This window comes from Gorilla gorilla, chromosome 8, assembly GCF_029281585.2.
Source record: "Gorilla gorilla gorilla isolate KB3781 chromosome 8, NHGRI_mGorGor1-v2.1_pri, whole genome shotgun sequence".
In the NCBI taxonomy this organism is placed as follows: domain Eukaryota; kingdom Metazoa; phylum Chordata; class Mammalia; order Primates; family Hominidae; genus Gorilla; species Gorilla gorilla.
Genome location: NC_073232.2, coordinates 57,398,010 through 57,418,406, shown reverse-complemented (window position 1 = coordinate 57,418,406; position 20,397 = coordinate 57,398,010). Strand labels below are relative to the sequence as shown.

At 38.4% G+C, this 20,397-nt stretch overlaps 1 protein-coding gene across 1 annotated transcript in view; it reads left to right on the top strand.

The window, feature by feature from the left end:
• The first annotated feature begins 215 nt into the window (after window positions 1–215).
• Window positions 216–20,397, top strand: part of UBE2D1 (ubiquitin conjugating enzyme E2 D1) — a 35,804-nt gene continuing 15,622 nt past the window's right edge. The window contains exon 1 of the mRNA XM_019035324.4: window positions 216–503. Coding sequence (XP_018890869.1) covers window positions 480–503 — 24 coding nt within the window. The 5' untranslated portion in view covers window positions 216–479. The remainder of the gene's footprint in view (window positions 504–20,397) is intronic.

Here is a 20,397-nt window from a genome sequence, read left to right as displayed (position 1 = left end):
CTCATTTGTTAACCCCATTTTACAGATGCGCAGCCCCAGGTTCAGCAACTTGCTCTAAATGAGACTGTAGAGGCTAATTCCAGCCCCCGGCAGCTCTCACCTTAAGCTGCCTGGCTGAGGTCAGCAGTAAGTAAGCTGGCAGCGTCCGGGGGCCTGCAGCCGAGGACAGGGCTGGAACTACACTTCCCAGTGTGCCAGGCGGGGCGGGGCGCGGCGGGGAGGGCGCAGGCTCCTTCCCAGAAGCAAAAGCGGAAACAAAAGAGTCTCGCCGGCGTCCCCGCCCGCACACTCGCGCACACTCGCGCTCGGGCGCACACGGAGCAGGGACCGGCGCCCGGAGCGAGCCAGGGAGCGGCTAACCGGGGACCCACCGCGCGGAGCCAGCCTAGCTGCCAGCGAGCCCAACCCGCGACGACCCACGCCCCTGAGCCCCGCAGCCGACCCCTGCCGGCCGGTGTCCCCACCGCCATCCCTGACCCATGGCGCTGAAGCGGATTCAGAAAGTGAGTGCCGGGGCCGGGCCTGGGGCTGCGGGGCAGCGGCCCCCTGCCCACGCTGACTCGGCCAGTGGTCCCGAGAGACATGCGGGGAGAGCAAGGGATGGAAGGGTGGGCCGGGGTGCGGGCAGGGAGCTGAAGGCTCGGGCCGGGCCAGCGGGCACCGGACAGGTGAGGTGGGAGCAGGGTCAGGTCCCAGGCGGCCGGAGGAGCTTGAAGGCTGGGGGCCCGCGCGCGTTCGCGGTGGAGCCGCTCCCGGAGCCCCAGGGTAGAGAGCCTCCTGCGCGTCCAGACCGTCCCGAAATCTGTGCTTCACGGTCACGGCCGGGCTTTGCCCTCCATGGGGCTAGTTTTGACCCCTGTCATGCTGTGTTGTCTCCAGGCTGTTTCTTAAGCCTGTCCTCTTTTATGTTCTTGCTTACCCGGCCTCCCCGGGAGGGCACGGAAGGTGGGGTGGGCCTGCAGCCTTTCTCCGCGGAGCTGTCGGGTTGGTTCTTTCTCTCCTCTGCGGTTGGCTCTTGCTCAGTTGCCCGAATGGGCTGGAAAGCCCATTTGCGGCCAAGAAGCCAGGAGAAGGCTCCTGCCCCTTCTATTTTGGTGCCTCTGCTGCTGCCACTTCAGGTCACATAGCTGTAGCGAAAACATAGTTGCTGATACACAACAAGATGACCTCCTGGCTGTGATTCACGGTGAGTCAAGCCAAACAGGTTTTTTTCCCCCTCATGATAAACTTAGATGTAAAGTTCGAGACACAACATAAACTGTCGCAAATAAATTGTTTTGATGCTTTGACACATGGGTATAGAATGAGGAAGAAATGTGTATCTTCATCCAACAACTGTTTACCCATTTCAACCCTGTGTATGGAATTGTCTTTTTTTCACAGTATTTATTGCCACCATTTCAGATGCGAACATCCTTCAGAATTCAGATTCGGGCATTTCTTTCTATTCATTTTTATTTCTTGTTGGTCTGTGTACTGACCCAAGTTTTAGGTTTTACAGTTACAGTTCACACTGGGAACATTGAGAATGTGTTTGTTAAATAGGGAGTGCTTTTCACTAAGTTAAGCAACGATGGACAGTGTATTTTGTAGTTGTTTCAGAAGAAATTGATGCCCACATTTTTATCCACTTTTTTGACCAGGAGTCCATTATAGCAATAGTATATGTTAGAGCAGTGATAGTGACGTACGCATTGCATTCTGACTCGCCACTGGTGACATCTTTAGGTACAGAGGACAGCAACTTTTAGAGCCTGCCAGTTTTTTATTTTCAAATTCTGAATCTGTGGATCACCTGTTATTTTTTGTGCCATTTAAAGGTCATCTCATTGTAAAACATACAGTTAACAATCAGCATCAGCATTTATTAAGTAATAATGTTTTCTTGTTTGAAGGTAGCGCAATTACACATTGTTTTATATAAATACCCTAATTTTGAAGCCTTAGCATCTTTACCATACCTTGCATACTTATTAATGACGAAGTAATATTGGTTCACATTTGGATCAGAAAATGCACATCTTCCAAGGAAGTTTTCAAATTCTATTTCCTTCTTTCCTAGTTGTGAGAATTTTTCACATGATTTTGCACATACAAGAGCTTTTTAAATTTCATTGTGTTTTTTTAAGAGATGTGGGGAGATCTCACTATATTGCCCATGCTGATCTTGAACTCCTGGCCTCCAGAAAGTCTGGGATTACAGGCACAAGTCACCATACCCAACTAACAATAGCTTTTAAATGCTGTATAATTTGTCCACAGTAAGTGGATATTCAAAGAAATATGAACATTATTTGTAAATACCACTCTTGGCAGTTCTCATCAATCACCATGCTGAACTAGTGTATTTGATTTATATTTATAATATGGCGTGTGTCCAAATCTTTTTAGTATTTATTGGTTATTAGTTTATAGAATTGTTGAGTAAAAAAAAAATTACTTACATAGAATTGATATCAAACATGTGACAAATTGATATTTTGGAGAAGAAATTGGGGATGACACACCATCGCATCTCTGTGTGTTCATTTTTGGCTTCCCTTTCTGATATCAGGAAAATCGACTTACACAAATTTTCTTTCCATTAATCACACATTCAGACCAATCCCTCAAACCTTAGGGGTGATTATTTTGATTGATTCCCTACTTTTCCTCCTCCTTTACCTACCTCCTTGATTAGAAGCCAATTCTAGGTTAGATGTGCCGCCTGCCGTATGAAGTTACACCATCTTCTTTGATGTCATCAGTATAGAAATTCTTATTTGAATCTTTCATGTTCCAACAAATGAAGATGTATACTAACTTTTGGCCTTTCTTCTTAAGCTCACTGAAGTATTACTATAATTTTCCTGTACCTATAGATGGTGGCAGGCCATAGAGCTGTGTGGAACCTCAGATAAGTCTGCCGTAGTGTAGTAGAGGGTACAAGCAGGGGAACAGCTTCTAAGGCAGTGTCTTAGAATCACCTGTGGGACGTTTTCAGACTGTCGTCACTTCTATAAATGGAGAGATGTTGAATCCCTCAGATGGGTTGGGGTGGAAAGAAGACTGAGGACCACTGATGTTCTGGCCTGTCCTTATTCAAGGAAGGATCCAGAGGCCTGGAGTGGAGGAGTGCTTTGTCCAAAGATAATCTCTCTCTTTTTTTTTGAGACGGAGTCTTGCTATGTTTCCCAGGCTGGAGTGCAGTGGCATGATCTCGGCTCACTGCAACCTCTGCCTCCTGGGTTCAAGCAATTCTCCTGCCTCAGCCTCCTGAGTAGCTGGGACTACAGGCGCATGCTGCCATGCCCCGCTGATTTTTTGTATTTTAGTAGAGATGCGGTTTCACCGTGTTGCCCAGGCTGGTCTCGAACTCCTGAGCTCAGGCAATCCACCTACCTCGGCCTCCCAAGGTGCTAGGATTATAGGTGTGAGCCACCACACCCGGCCAACAATCTCTTAATTGGCTTGGCATATTTGAGAGTGTTAAAAAGTTCATGATTTCACATTTCTTCACTATGAAAAAAAGTAAAGATGATTGGATTAAAATTATATGTAAAGACAGAGCATGGAGATATCAATGCTTAAAATATATTTTTATAGTAGAATATACTAACTATACTAGAATATATTAAATGATTTAATGCTCTGATTTAGTGTGCCAGTTTTGCATTCCAGCTCATAAATTTCCCATGCCCTATTTTTAAATAACAGTGAAAGATGTTATCGCAGTCACCTAAATCATTAAAAGAAAAAAGTTTGAACAAAGTCTAAGGAAAGATACCTAAAACATGTCTGAAAAAAGGAGGACAGTTTTTCACCTAGGTATCTATTTTCTAGAAGTAATTTCTAAGTTGTTTCTTCTATCAATACTATTTTCATTCCTTGAAACACTTTTTTTGGGGAGGATTATTTTTTAAATTACAGGTGTTAATATCCCAATACCAAATGTTTTGAAAACTAAAGGGCAAAAAAAAGGAAATCCTACAACAGTCATTATCATCATCATAGATTTTATTTGATAAAGAATTTGAGGTAATGAACATCATACTAGCATTATGTGATGTGATATGATAAGTTTATTTACATTTTTGTCTTTTGAAAAGTGAGGCAATAGAGTTCCGTTTTACAAATATAGCAACTCAGAGAACTATTCCTTAGTGTGTAATTCTGGCCCCCAAATGGAACATTAGTTGTTTTTGTTTTTTAATAATCAGTGTAATCTGAAACATATATAGAGAGACATAGATTAAAATCAAATTTGATAAATGTTTGAGCTGCTGAATTTTTTTGATTTGTAGAATTTTATGTTAAACTGTTTATGTCAGTCTAGAAAACTTTAGGATACTTAACCCAGCCCTCTATGGACGGAGCATCAAATGGAAGAAGGAGGTCTGAGTTTTTTTCGTTTTTAGACAGGGTCTCACTTTGTCACCCAGGCTGGAATGCGGTGGCACAATCTCGGTTTTCTGTGACCTCTGCCTCTGAGGCTCAAGTGACCCTCCCACCTCAGCCTCCTGAGTAGCTGGGACTACAGGCCTGCATCACCACGCCTGGCTAATTTTTGTATTTTCAGTAGAGGTGGGTTTTCACCATGTTGGCCAGGCTAGTCTCGAACTCCTGACCTCAGGTGATCCACCCGCCTCAGCCTCCCAAAGTGCTGGGATTACAGGCGTGAACCACCTCACACAGCCAAAGGTCTGGTTTTTATTCCTGGCTGTGTGGCTTACTAGCTTCGTACAATGAGGCTAGTACATATTTTCCATACATTTCCATACAATGGATATGTATGGATATCCATACATATGAGGCTGCTGATCTCAAAAACCAGGGTGTATGTAATCGTTACTCTGCCTTCTAAGTACTTCACATATATTAATTGACTTAATTCTTAGTATACCCAAGAGGTAGAAACAGTGTTATTTCCATTTTACAGATGATGACACTAAGGCAGGGAAATATTGAGTAGTTTACTCATGATCACGTTATCTAGTAAGTGACAATGCTACGATTCCAAAACAAACAGTTGGCTTCAATTCCACATTCTTTTTTTTTTTTTTTTAGTCTTAGAATCTTTTATTTAATACCTTCTCATGCCCAGTTAACACAAAAATAGTTGCAGTTACATATCGCTACTGAAAGCTACCAAACTGCCTATCTGAAGAGAGAGTCAAGGATCCTTCTCTTCCACTTCTTCCTTAGGAGAGAATGATAGTTTTTGGATATTGAAGAGAGCATTCACTGAGATTACTGAACTCACCAGATATACTATAAAGCTTTCTGTCTAATGTAGCCAGTAGCCACATGGAAACAAATTGGGTATGAAAATTTAGTTTTCAACCTTGAGCTTTATGAAATCTAAATATAGATCAAATATTGCTGATGAAAATTTAGTATCCAAATTGAGATATGCTGAAGTGTAAAATATGTACTGGAATTTGAAGACCTAGTATACAAATCTAAATAATTGTTACTAATGAGATATTTATAAACATATTTTTATATTGATTAAATTTTGAAATGATGACATTTTGGATAAGCCACCTAGTCAGGCTAAGTCTCATTTTCTTTCTCTGTAAAATGAAGGAGTAAATGATATCAGAGTACTACTTGCCTTATTCTGTCTTTACATTCAGGTTCTAGAAACCAGACCATGGGCAGAGCATTTTCCTCCTTGTTCAGCAGAGCAAATTTGTGGGCTTTTAAAGATGGTAACATTGTTTCTTAAATCACTTTCCATAATTTAATATCAGTAATCTGTTTATAGAAGAGAATAGCCACATTCCCTGACAAAGTTTTGTATGACTTTACTTTTTATTTTGCTTTTAAGCTTGGCTGTAATATTATTACTGAACCTGTGACACTTCACTTAGAATGTCAGATCCTTTAGTGGAGAGAGTGTTATTTCCTTGTCTTAATCTTTTTATATGCCAGTGATTGTGCCCCCTAGGCTAGCAAATAAAATCTGTCAATAAACTGACTGAACAATGCTATCCAATAGAAATACAATGTGAGCTACATTTTAATTTTAAATTTCCTAGTAGCCACGTTTTTAAAACGGGAAGTAGAAGCAAGCAAAATTAAATTTAATGTGTCTTATGTAATTCCATATTCTTAACCATTTCAGTACATAGCTTCTCTTATCCACGTGAACTCGTATCTATTGTACTTAAACTGGAAGACATAGAGTCAAATGGGTTTATGGGATATAAGTGCTTTGCAAACTGGAATGTTCTATACAAATGTAAAGTGGTGTTATAATTAAGACCTTGGCATATTTGATCATTTTCACTGACACATTGCTCAAATGTGTTGATTGTGCTTCGTAAATCTCTGCTCCAAAGTAACGCATGCTGAGATCGTTTAACATTGTAAATCAGTAATATAACTTTGATCATCTTTGTTTCATCACTTTGAATTTCTCTCCTCCAAAAGGATTTTGAAACATTGGTTGTAGTTCATAAATGCTCTGTCAAAAGTATCATTGCATTGTGAAGTTTTTATTTGAGATAACTTTTTGAATTGACAGAGTCATTTAGTTCCTATAGTGGTTTTGAGTAGTAAACTGTTCATATTACGAGATTAAATCCAAGACTCCAGTTCTTTCTAGAAAGAATGATATAACTTAAAGAAGCACGGTATTTATGCATTTTGGGATAAATGGTTTTCCTTGAGATGAGAGCGAGATAGTGTTCTTTCTCTAATAAGCCACGATGTAAATTTTTTTTTAATCTTTGTAATTAAGCTCAGTCTTTCTTTTGTCCTTGATACTGTATTTTTCTTTCTTCATCGCAATAGAGGTATAAAAAAATGAGGTAACCTATGACAGTTAAAAAGTTCTGAGATTTCTTCTCTGTGGAAATAAATAGCCTAGAACTAAATAAAGCTGTTTATGCCTATTTTAAGAAGCCAGGCACATATGAAAACCAAACCTAGCAGGATGTGGGATTGCCTCCAGGAAAGCAAAATAGCGTCCTTACTCGCTTTAGTTCCCTGAAATACGCATAGAAAACATATGGGCCCTTTATTTTCATTTAATGAGTGCTACTAATAGAAATGATAAACCTAATATTTAGCCATAAAACTGAGTTAATGGTCATCTACTAATGTAATAGTCCCTGCCTTTTTAATAGTGAATAAACTGATTACATTGAATTAACAACAGGAATTCAGATACTTATCCTCTCTCCTCTCCTGTGAAATGCTGGAATAAATGATACTAGAATATATAATATGACCATATTTGCAGAGTTTGGGAATTGGAGGGGTGGGTCCTCAGGCTACCTTAGCACATGTGTCTGAAGGCAGTACAGGTTTTATTTCTGGCCCATCTTGGTCTTGATGGTCTCTGAGAAGCTAAGGTTTTTCTGTGCTTAATTTGGTTCTGAGATGAATCTGTGAAGGTTCAGTTTCACACATTAGACAATAACAGGCTGTTGTGTTCCAGGATTGTCCTTAGTATGGGGAGGAAGCTGCTATCTAGAAGCATACAGTCTAGTGCTGTCCATTCCACCATCATGCTCTGCATCCTCTTGTCTTGCCTCTTTCTGGATGTATTTCCCACTGTCCTCTATTCATATGGTCCCATTTGTATGGCTCTTCTCTTTTAGTGACACCACAGTTCTTATTTAGATTCCTGGGTTTTTTTTCAGACTTAAGAAACTTCTCCAGTGGGGGTGAGCTGAGGAGTTGGTTCCTTCACCTTAAGCTTCCTCAGATAATAATCTGATTGTTCTCATTCTAGGTGGCCACCCTCCTTATGCGAGCAGAGTTTGGGAGTAGTACGGTTGGATTGTCTAGAGAAAACCAAGTGGACCTAACGAATGGTCTGGGCTCATTTTTCTTCTCTTCTCTTAAACCAGAAAATCTCTGGCTTGTGTTTTTGCTTCTCCCAAATTTTGCTGTATTTTGTTTTCACTTAAATTTAAAGATATTTTCTAATTTTCCTTTTTATCTCTTCTTTGACCCTTGGATTATTTAGAAATACATTATTTGTTTGCCATATGTTTGGAGATTTTACAGATAGCTTTCTGTTGTTGATTTCTAATTCCATTATGGTCAGAGAACAAATTCCATTATTATTTGACTGCTTTTAAATTGTGGAGACTTGTTTTTTTTGTTTTTTGTTTTTTTTTTTTTTTTTTGAGACGAAGTTTGCTCTTGTCGCCCAGGCTGGAGTACAGTGGCGCGATCTCGGCTCACTGCAACCTCCGCTTCCTGGGTTCAAGCAATTCTCCTGCCTCAGTCTCCCAAGTAGCTGGGATTACAGGCGCCCACCACCATGCCCAGCTAATTTTTTGTATTTTTAGTAGAGACAAGGTTTCACCATGTTGGTCAGGCTGGTCTTAAACTTCTGACCTCAGGTGATCCACCTGCCTTAGCCTCCCAAGTGGGGACTTGTTTTATGACCCAGCCTTTTCAGGTGCTCAACAGCACTTTTGAATGAATGATGGTTAATAGTTTGTAGACTTCATTTTGGTATTTTCTGGTTGGTATCTATTGACTGTAGGTTATTTCTAAGAAATAGATGCCAAACTAAGGTGTACACCTTCCCAGTATCTTTTTTTTTCTCTTTTATGAGTTTCCAAACAGTTTAGTGAATAATAAACATCCACTTTTTAAAATGGAATAGAAAATATTAGTGCTTTGCATATAGTAAGTAAGGGTGTTGTTTCATGAAACTTTTGTTTTAGTTACGTATGTGTGTCTGTGTGTGTGTGTGTACTAGGTTGTAGTGTAAAATCTTTTTCATATTATAAATTGCTGTAAGGAAAGCTGGAAAATCACTGTTCCATAACATAAGATCCTTAGGTAAAATTAATGTTAAAAATACATGCCATACAACCATACATATACATGTATACATATATAGGGAGAACAAATGAATACATATACACATACACAGAGACACACAAATATATTGATACACATATACACATAATGTAAACTGTTCTAGCCTTGGAAACGTTTCCATTTGATACAGACTGTATGCATTGTTTTCTTCTACAAGTAGCAACATTTTAGTGACTGATGTACAACCATAATATTCAAGAATAATACTGGATGATACTAACAGAGAGTAGAGAATTTATTATGAAACACTGAAGTGCCCACTATATGCCAGTTATTAGGTATAGAGCTGTAAGAAGCAATATTTAATAACAAATATTTGGTAGGTATTGGTAGGCATGTTCATGTTTTACACACGTTTTAATAAATAGGCAGCTAGGTTTTCTCTCTTTTTTCTTCCATCTTTTTTTGGTTACTGTAAAGTAAATAGTAAGTTTTGATAATGGAGCACTCAAAATGCTCCATTTGCATATTTTATGTGAAAATTCTATTTTTTTAAGTTGTGTATAATTTCCTATCAAGTTTTTCTTGCCTCTCAGAGTGTCTTTAAACACAACGCTCCTGAAAGCTTATGAAATAGTATTCATTTCTAACCTTTTATGTGATATAAGCTCTGAGAAAAGATAAGAATTCCTTCTCATTCCTTCACTCATCACACTTTTGTTTCTCTGGAGCATAGCTAAAAATGTGCAAATGGCCTTAATACAGTACTGGAGCATTGTTTGCTTCAGTGTTGGTTGAAAATAATGTGCTCTAGCTGTTACAGTGTTGAGGTGAGTATTGAATTGGGGTGGGAAGAGTGCTGGAGTCGAAGTCAGATGGTCTGACCCTTTGTCCTAGTTTGGCTTTGTGACCTTGGCCAGGAGACTCAGTCTTTATACTCCTCACTTGGAAACTTAATGGATTGAACTTGATACTTTCTATCATCTCTTCTGAATCATAATTTTAGGCAAACCTAAATAATGTATTTGCTGTTTGTTTTTTTTGCAGCAAACAACAGTGATCACAAAAACAAACACTGAGCTTTGGCACTGTGCTCTGGAGCTATATTAGACTTGACTTAAAATTCCATTTACTTTGAAATATCAGATTTGAAATAAATGTTGACATCTCTTAATGTATAAGGTCAATAAATCTTATTCTCTAACTAAAGAGCAATTATTTATGATGCAAATAAAATATATTTCTATTATTGCACTGGTAACATAATGTGGTTCTCTAATTCCATTTAGCTTTTCTCTATTTGACGGGTAGCTTTTGTACTTAAAAGATTGTTTTATCCACATATTTAGACAACTGCCATACACAGCTGCACAGCTGCCTTACAGGTAATAGTTTTTTTTTTGTTTGTTTTTTTTAATGACAAAGGCTGGACTGCAGTGGCATGATCTCAGCTCACTGCAACCTCCACCTCCTGCGTTTAGGGGATTCTCATGTCTCAGCCCCCTGAGTAGCTGGGTCTACAGGTGTGCACTACCATGCCTGGCTAATTTTTGTATTTTTAATAGAGACAGGGTTTTGCCATGTTGTCCAGGCTGGTCTCGAACTCCTGACCTCAAGTGATCCACCCGCCTTGGCCTCCCAAAGTGCTGGGATTACAGGTGAGAGCCATGGTGCCCAGCCTATGTAATAGATTTTTAAGATTCAGTGCTGGGCACATGGCTCACACCTGTAAAACCAGCACTTTGGGAGACCTAGGCAGAAGAAACACTTGAGCCCAGGAGTTTGAGACCATCCTGGGCAACATAGTGAGATCCCATTTATTTTAAAAAAAAATTAAAAAATAGCTCAGCATGGTGGCACGTGCCTGTAGTCTCAGCTACTTGGGAGGCTGAGGTGGGAGGATCACTTGAGCTCAGGAATTCAAGATTACAGTGAGCTGTGATTGTGCCACTGCACTTCAGCTTGTATGACAGCAAGACCCTGTCTCAAAAGATTCAAGTTAATGCATTTATCAAACACCTTCTGATACAAGGCATATACTAAATGCAGTAAGGAGATGCTAGTTATATAGAAAAACAGGTATCACCATTATCTAAGAAATTTAAAATTAATAAGTGTAAGAAAAGTCCTGTAACAACTAGATGGATTTAGGAAAGTACCAAGCAGAAAATACAATATATTTAAACAGGAAGGGAGTCAAAGATGGGAGAGGCCAAATTTATTTGGGAAAATCAGGAAAAACTGTGGAGAAGATGGAATTTGATATAGGTTGGGAAGACTGGATAGCATTTTGAAAGACTTAGGGGAGCCAGGCTTGTAGAGGAAGCTACGGAAATGAAGACACTAGAATATGCTTGGCTTATTTGGGAAGGAGCAGATAATCCTGCTTTTGGGAATTGTTCAGAAACAGTAGACCATAAAGCTTCATATTGTAGACAACCTTGAAGGCCTGTGCTGAGAAATATGTACTTAATGCAGAAGACTGGGGAAGCCATTGAAGGTTTTTGAGTAATAGGAACTAATACTTTTTTTTTTTTTTTAAGACGGAGTCTCACTCTGTCACCCAGTTTGGAGTCCAGTGGTACAATCTTTGCTCACTGCAACCTCCACCTCCCAGGTTCAAGCAATTTTCCTGCCTCAGCCTCCCAAGTAGCTGGGACTACAGGTGTGCACCACCATGCCCGGCTAATTTTTGTATTTTTTAGTAGAGACTGGGTTTCACCATGTTGGTCAGGCTGGTCTCGAACCCCTGACCTCAAATGATCTGCCCGCCTCAGACTCCCGAAGTGCTGGGATTACAGGCGTGAGCCACCATACCCGGCCGGAATGAACACTCTTAATCATAGGCATCCTTGCCCTCATCAAACTCAAGATTGTTTACTGTTTGTCATTATAATTTTGATTAATGTCATGAAAAGGGATGCACGGAGTATTCTGGGAATATAGCAGGGACCCATTGAAGGTTTCAGGGAAAACCTGAAGGCAATGATGTTTAAGATGAGACAAGACAGTAAAAGTAAAGAAGATAAAATGAATGACTGAGGGAGAGAGTGTGTTTTGGGGAGGGGAGGTGATTAAGTATCTTCTGCCGAAAAGGAAGCCATGTTTGCAACTAAAAGCAAGACTAAAAGTCATGGCTGGTGCAGAGAGCACTGGGGAAAAGTGTTGCAGATATGACGCTAGAAAGAAGTCACATCTTGGAAGGTCTGGTAAGTCATTTTAAGGACTTATAAGTCTTACATGAAGGTCAATGGAAAATATCGAAGAGGTTTGACATGGCTCTTCAAGAAGATGATTTTGGCAGCAGTGTATAGGTAGAAAAATAGGAGAACAGTAGGTAAGTTAAGATATTGCACTTAAGTGAGATCCAAAGAGGGTCTAAGCTACAGTGTTAGCAGAGGACATTGAAGAGAGGGATATATGACAACAATTACAGGGTGTTTGTACCACCTGGCCCTTTTGAGTTGGTGTGATCCATCTATGCCTACACCTTCTTGGCCTTTCAAGTCAAGTATCACAGGCTCCCTGGTCTAGGCAATCTCTTCAGATTCCTCCTTCTGTTATCCAGTCTGGTCCCAGATATTAATATTGTCTGCCTGGCTGGAACCTTTGGGTTCTTATTCTAAACTACCTCTCCTCTGGCTCATGTCAGACTCTTCTACACGTTGGACCTCAGCTGTCCTATTTGATGGGCCTTCTGGGACCCTTTCAGAGGGAGGGATCTAGACAGAAGGAGAATCTGAACAATTTGGTACTTTTCAAATTGTGAAGGAGTGGGATGTGAAGAGAAGAATTAGATGGTAACTCCAAGGTTTAGAGTTTGAATTACTAGAACGAATAAATGCATTTTTACTGTAAGCCTTCATAAAACAGATTCAAATACAGTTTTTACTTGGCTACTTTGGATTTGTCTAAAATAGATTTTTATTTATGTAATTCCTCTGATGGAAATATTATATGTAGAGAGTGTGATCAAGAGTCCGCCATCTAAACAGGAAGCCGTGTTTGAAAGTAGAGGCAAGATAGCATTTTGGGAAATTGAATCATTATGCCTGGTGCAGAGAAAACTGGGGGAAAGTGGTTGAGATGTGAGGCACTGAGTAAATAATGTCTGTAATTCTGACCTCAAGCTTTTATTCTAAATTACACTCTTTTTTTTTTTTTTTTTTTTGCCCCGAGATGGAATTTTGCTCTTTTTGCCCAGGCTGGAGTGCAGTGGCACAATCTCGGCTTGCTGCAACCTCCGCCTCCTGGGTTCAAGCGATTCTCCTGCCTCAGCCTCTCAAGTAGCTGGGATTACAGACATGTGCCACCAAGCCTGGCTAATTTTTTATATTTTTAGTAGAGATGAGGTTTCACCATGTTGGCCAGGCTGGTCTCGAACTCCTGACCTCGGGTGATCTCCCCGCCTTGGCCTCCCAAAGTGCTGGGATTATAGGCATGAACCACCGTTCCCAGCCCTAAATTACACTCTTCATAGTTCACATTCAATATATATGACTGATGTGGCAAAGTCACATATTATTGCTTTCTTCATCTTCCTTTTTTGTGGCAGTTGGCTGCATTATTATTTTTTAAATAAACAGCTTTTGCCAGAGAGACTTGATCCAAGGAAACAGCAAAGCAGATAGGACCAGTTTGTTGAAGTGAGTTTGGTTCCTATAACTTAATTAATTGGATGTTGTCAGCATTTTGAAGTCTTCCAGGAAGAATCTACATGGTTTAAAATGCAAATGTACTTTAATTCACAGGCTTAAAGAGGTTCTGTATTTGGAGACATTTCTGATGATCGTTTGACATCTTTCTATTGAAATAGCTCTAGTCAACTGGATAAGGAGATCAGGGCCTGAACTGTAAGCCCATGAAATGTTTATTTACAGACAAACCAAATACAGCTCATATATCCTTTTAGAGGCAACATGAAAAATGCAATCCAGTAAGAATCACTGTCTTGTTTTAGGAATTTTGAGGTAAAGATTGTTGTGTCATGTTAATTAATTGCCAGTTGAGCCAGGAGTTTTGAAATAATGCTTTCATAGGCTTTGGACTCAATAATTTAAATTTTGGGCTGTAAGTCAGCCCCTTGCATGGACTGTTTAATGTCCTTTACACACACCCAGTGGGGTATGTATTATATCTATTATGGAGATTTAGATCTTCTGACTGTTGAAGCTAGAAAACAACAAAGCATTTTTAGTCTGGTCAGCATAATTTTTTAGGGAATATTTACTGCATTGTGTCATATTAAGTTTTATGGTAAATAAGGCAGTTGTCACTTGTTTGCTTTTATTCTCCTCTCTTCAGATTGGCCTGTTACCCTTCTGGGAGCCAGGAGATTAATGCAGGCCCCTTCTCTTACATTCCCTTCTTTGTTTCCTTTTATTTGTTTACTTTGTTTGAATTAGGCTGCCTCATCTACTTTTAGATTTTAAGTCCCCTAGAGGCAGGGATTGTGTCTAGGTTGGTTTTATGGAGAACACTCAGCATATTGTGGGGGTGTTATAAACATGCCATCTGTGGCAATTTAAAATTCAGTTTCAGACCTTTCAGTACTTTTCTTTGTGTCTAGTTGTTTATAGAAATCTGAACTAGAATAGAGGTGCTTAGCAATGTAAGGCTATATAAATCCATTAAATACACATTTTTGTGGCTTTACTGTAAGTGCTTTTATAGTTCTAGTCATGATATAAAGACACTATCCTTTAATTTACTGATCATTAATATCTTATATTTTTATTTTAAAATTTAGATACTTCTAGCTAGTTTTTTTATTGGAATATTAATCACATTGAATAGAAAATTGCTTCATTGGCACGGACTACTTTTTTCTGGAACATACTTTCACCAGTTTGATGATATTTATTGCTTCATCTGTTTAGGTGTAGGGTTGACTTGTTCTAAGCTTATTTTTGTCTCAAAGGGGAAGAAGGAAATAGAATCAACAATGCATTTCAATTTTAGATTAAAAGTCACTGGAAATGAAACCAAAATACACAAAATATATGTATACTCACACAGTGTGCTTCTATAATGAATTCTTTTCACATACAGATTTATTACTAGTCTTATTATTTGATAGCCATCTTTTCCATTATATGAATTCTATAGATCCTTGCCCTTTTTTTATGTTATCATTATGTTATTTGTTGTGGCAAAATACATTTTAAAAGTTACAATGTAAACTTTTTGTTTCAGTTATACAGACATAAAGTATACAGCTTGACCAATTTTTACAAAGTGAACAAACCTGTGAAACCAGCACCCAGCTCAAGAAATAGTATTACAAGGACCCTAGAAACCCTTTCTTCTCCCTTCTTAGCTTTACCTCTGTCGTCAAGGTAAATCACTATTCTAATCTCTATGACCGTACATTACTGTAGCCTGTTTTTGAACGTTATTTAAGGGGAATCATACAGTATGTATCTTTTGTCTCTGGCTGCTTTTGCTCACCATATTTGTAAGATTCATCTATATTGTTGCCTGGAGCTGTAAGTTCATTCATTCTTACTGCATGAATATGCTTCGAGTTGTTCGTTCTACTGTTGGTGGACTTTGGGTTGCTTCTGGTTCGTTCTACTGTTGGTGGACATTGAGTTGCTTCTGGTTTGGGGCTATTACAAATAATGGCACTTTGGCATGCATATTCACTTTTCTGTTGGGTATATACTTAGCAGTAGAAATGCTAGGTCATAGAATATTTCTGTGTTTGCCATTAGTGGTTACTATCAGTTTTCCTCTTCCACCAGGAGTTCCAGAGTTCCATTTGCTTCAAATCTTTGCCAACACTTGTACTCTCTTCTATTTCGTTTAAATCACTGTGTTGGATATGTAGTGGCATAGCATTTTGGTTTAAATTTGCATATCCTTGATGACTAATGAAACTGAGCCCCTTCTGATATATATATGTATTGGCCATTTGGGTAGCTTCTTTTGCAAAGTGCCTGTTTATGTTTAAGCTGCTTTTTAAAAAGTTGATCTGTAGGAATATCTTTTACATATTCTGAATGAGCCTTTTGTGAGATATATGTAATATTGCAAATATTTTCTCCCACTTTGTGGCTTGTCCCTTCACACTTTTAATGTGCCTTTTGGTGAACAGATGTTCTTAATTTTAATCAAGTCCAAATTTTTCATTTTTTCTTTTATTGTTAGTACTCTTTGTGTCCTGTTAAATCTCTGCCTTTATGGGGTTTTAAAAAGCTTTATTATTTTAGCTTTCACACTTAAACCTATAGTCTATTTAGGATTGATTTTTGTATAGTCATGCATTGTGTAATGACAGGGATAATTTCTGAGAAATGCATCGTTAGGCAATTTTGTCATTGTGCAAACATCATCAAGTGTACTTACACAAACCTAGATGGTACAGCCTACTATACATCTAGGCTATATAGTGTAGTCTGTTGCTCCTAGGCTAGAAACCTATACAGCATGTTACCATGCTGATACTGTAGGCAATTGTAACACAGTGGGAAATATTTGTGCATTTAAATATAGCTACTCATTAAAAAGGTACAGTAAAAATATAGTATAAAAGAGGAAAAAATGGTATGCCTGTATAGGGCACTTACCATGAATGAAGTTTGCAGGACTGGAAGTTGTTCTGGGTAAGTCAGCGAGTAAGTGGTGAGTGAATGTGAAGGCCTTGGGCATTACTGTACACTGCCGTAGACTTTATAAACACTGTACATACACTTAGTATATACACATTTATATGAAAAATATTTTTCTTTCTTCAATAATAAATTAAACTTAGCTTACTGTAACTCTTTGTTTATAAACTTTATTTTTTTAACTTTTTGACTCTTTTGTAATAGCACTTAGCTTAAAACACAAAACACATTATATGGCTATATAAAAATATTTCCTTTTTAATATCCTTGTTCTATAAGCTTCTATTTTAATTTTTTTCACATTTTTTTCACTTTTTAAGCTTTTTTGTTAAAGACACAAACCCACACATTAGCCTAGGCTTACACAGGGTCAGGATACTCAGTATCACTGTCTTCCACCTCTACACCTCCACATTTTGTCCCACTGGAAGGTCTTCAGGGACAGCATGGAGTTGTCGTCTCCTCTGATAACACTCCCTTCTTCTGGAATATCTACTGAAGAACCTGCCTGAGTCTGTTTTACAGTTCTTTTTTTATTTTATAAGTAGAAAGAGTACATGCTGACATAATGATTAAAAGTACAATGTAGTAAATACATGAACCAGTAACATAGTTGTGGATTATCACTATCATTTATTATGCACCATACACAGTTGTATGTGCTATACTTTTATAGGACTGGTAACACAGTAGATTTGTTTACACCAGCATCATTAAAGCATATGAGTAAGACATTGCAGTGTGATGTTAGGATGGCTATAAGGTCATTAGGTGATAGGAATTTTTCATCTCCGTTATAACTTTATGTGACCACTATATATGCAATCAGTTGATTGAGACATTATGTGGCACGTAACTGTATATTATTTGAGGTAGGGGGATCAAGGTTGTTTTTTCCTCATATGGATACCTAATTGACCCAGCACCATCTATTGAAAAAAAACTTTCCCTCTACTAGAAATGTCATTGTTTTCACTTTTTAATTTTTGAGTTCTGGGTTTCACATTTTTTTTCTTTCCATTTTCAACACATTGTCACAGTAGCTAAAGGTGAAATAAGTACTCTTGGTCCCATTCAGATGCCAAACACCATCACTTTTGCTTCCACATCAAAAGTACTATTTGTTTGCCTGAGACAGTGATGATATGCTAAGTTAGGTTTAAAGGATATGTTCATTTCCTATGTGCAACTTTCTGTATTGAGGCTTTGCAGAGCTCCCAGGGAGCAACACTCACTTTGGGGGCTGTGTGAATGGTGTCCTTTGTTGTCAGCGGCACACGGTCTGTGTGGCAAGATGGCAGCAGCCCTGAGTCCTACTTGTAATAACTGGCAAATTAAAAAAAAAATCATGGGTGTGGCGATATGCGCCTGGAATCCCAACCACTTGGGGAGGGTAGGGCGGGAGGATTGCTTGAGCGCAGGAGTTTGAGTCCAGCCTGGGCAACATAAGGAGACCCCCATCTCCTAAATCGAAAAAAAAAAATTACTATTTCTGTGCCCCCAGCAATCTACCGTTTCACAAATAGGGGTACTAAAGTGTGCCCCAAGTTTAAAGAGATGGATAGGAAGTAAACTCTGAGGCAATCCTTGTGACTTTTCAGAATTTACCAGATCTTATCACCTTACTTTTTAATATTTCATATATCAGTTTCTATTTTTGATTTAGAAGGTAGTTTACATCAGTTATTTTTACTAGCTCCTTACTAGATCACTCTTCTGTCCTAGGATAAACTTTCTTTCCAGGGTTCCCTGCAGTATTCTAAACTTCAGTGACACATTCAGAAGGGGACCCTTGAGACTTATAGCTACTCTTGTATTTCCTTGGAGGTACAACTTCTGTAGCTACTTTTAAGCTTCTAAGAACCTAGAGGACCTCTTTGCTATACCTTTTAAGCTACATCTTGTAAAAATATTTTTTCCACAAATGAGTAAGTTCTCCTTTAATTTCATGCCCCAGTTTAATCATCAACAATGTGCCTGACCAGTGATTTATGAGGATTTTTATTAGCATCATAATCTGATACTATTGCATTAAATCTTTAATGCCTTGGAGGGGTATAGTTGGGATGAAAGTATAAAATCTGAATAATGCCTGTTAGAAAGGATGTAGAAGTACTTAATAAATTTCTACATTTAGCCCATCTGGTTAAGTTAACCATGGAATAAACAAACAAACAAAATCTCTGTCCACGCCACAGACTGCAGCCCTGTCTGTGGGCAGCTCTGTCACTAAGGATTGCCAGTGGTTAGAAGACGACGTACGTTGAGATGAGGTCAGCTCAGCACAAACCCCTAACTCCCCTTGGAAAGCAACCCATAGCTGTGTCCTCAAAGTAGGTCAATACCATCCTAAATAAACAATAAGGAATGTTTAGAGCTTTGAGATCTTCTGAACTAGAGAAATGGAAACAAAAATTTAACAGGAATTTTGTGTGGCTTTGGATACTTTGCTAGAATATATAATACATTCTGTAAATTGAAAATAATTGTGACAATGGCATAATATCTTAGTAATTAATATTCTTTTGATATTCATTTTTGTGTTTCACATGTTGTTTAAAAGCTCACCGTAGTGTTTTCAAGTGACCTGCACTATTCTAACACCTGTTATACTTTTTACCATATGCAATCTGCATATCTATATAAAAGAATAATTTATTTTCATTCGATTCTCAAATCTAATCACTTGCATTTGTAAAATATTGAAATTTGAGATATTTATCTTCTACTGATGACATTTTTCTTTAAATTTTATTGCTGATTCAAATAATACCAAACACCTTATGTGAAAGGCATTGTGCTAAGTATTATGGCGGGATCCATAAATAAAGTGCATAAAATTCTTAGTTTTAAAAAACATTCCGGTAGAAGAGGAACAGATGGGGGAAAGTTAGCATTTATTAAGCATCTATTATACATGTCGGGTATTAAGCTAGGTGCTTTACCTATGTATTTTTATACATGGGTATGAAATTTTAATTCTCAGTACAGTTCTTAAAGGTAACCAGAGATGTCCACATATTACATACGGCACACTTGAGACTCAAAGAGGTTAAGTAAATTGCCCAAGGTCACACAGCTAGTAATTGGACTTTGAAAAGATAGCACTAAGGAAAGCAGGTAAAATTTGAGCATGGGAGATGAAAGGAAGGTTATTTTAGAAGAAAGAAAATTATAAGGGCCAGAAAACTTAACTGTGTCTAGGAAACATCCAAGTAGTCAGGTTATACCTGCAGTTCTTAAACTTTTTGGTCTCAGTACCCCTTTAATTTTTTTTTTTTTGGTTGCCACTGAACAAATTAACCTTTAATATTATTAAGTATTGTAGAATCCAAAGAATTTTTTGTTTCTGTGGGTTATTTGTATTATCATTTACCATATGAGAGATTAGAACAATTTAAATATTTGGCCGGGCGCAGTAGCTTACACCTGTAATCCCAGCACTTTGGGAAGCTGAGGCAGGAGTTCAAGACCAGCCTGGCCAATATATAGTGAAACCCCATTTCTACTAAAAAATACAAAAACTAGCTGGGCGTGGTGGTACATGCCTGTAGTCCCAGCTACTTGAGAAGCTGAGGCAGGAGAATCACTTGAACCTGGGTGGTGGAGGTTGCAGTGAGCCGAGATAGTACCACTGTACTACAGCCTGGGCGACAGAGCAAGACTCCGTCTCTCAAATAAATAAGTAAATAAATAATAGAAAATAAAACATCTTAAATAGTAAATAATTTAAGAATAACAAATCCACTGCATTAACATAAATAACATTTTTTATGAAAAATAACTATATTTTCCAAACAAAAAAGTAGAGTGGCATTGTTTTATGTTTTCAAATCTCGTTATAGTCAAGCTTACAGATGACAGCTGGATTCTCACATATGCTTATGCATTAATCTGTTAAAATACCACATGTCATTAAGCCTCTGGAAAACTCTACTATATACTCATGAGATATTGAGAATGAAAAGACAGATAACTTCTGAGTTTTATTATGAAATTAATTTTGATC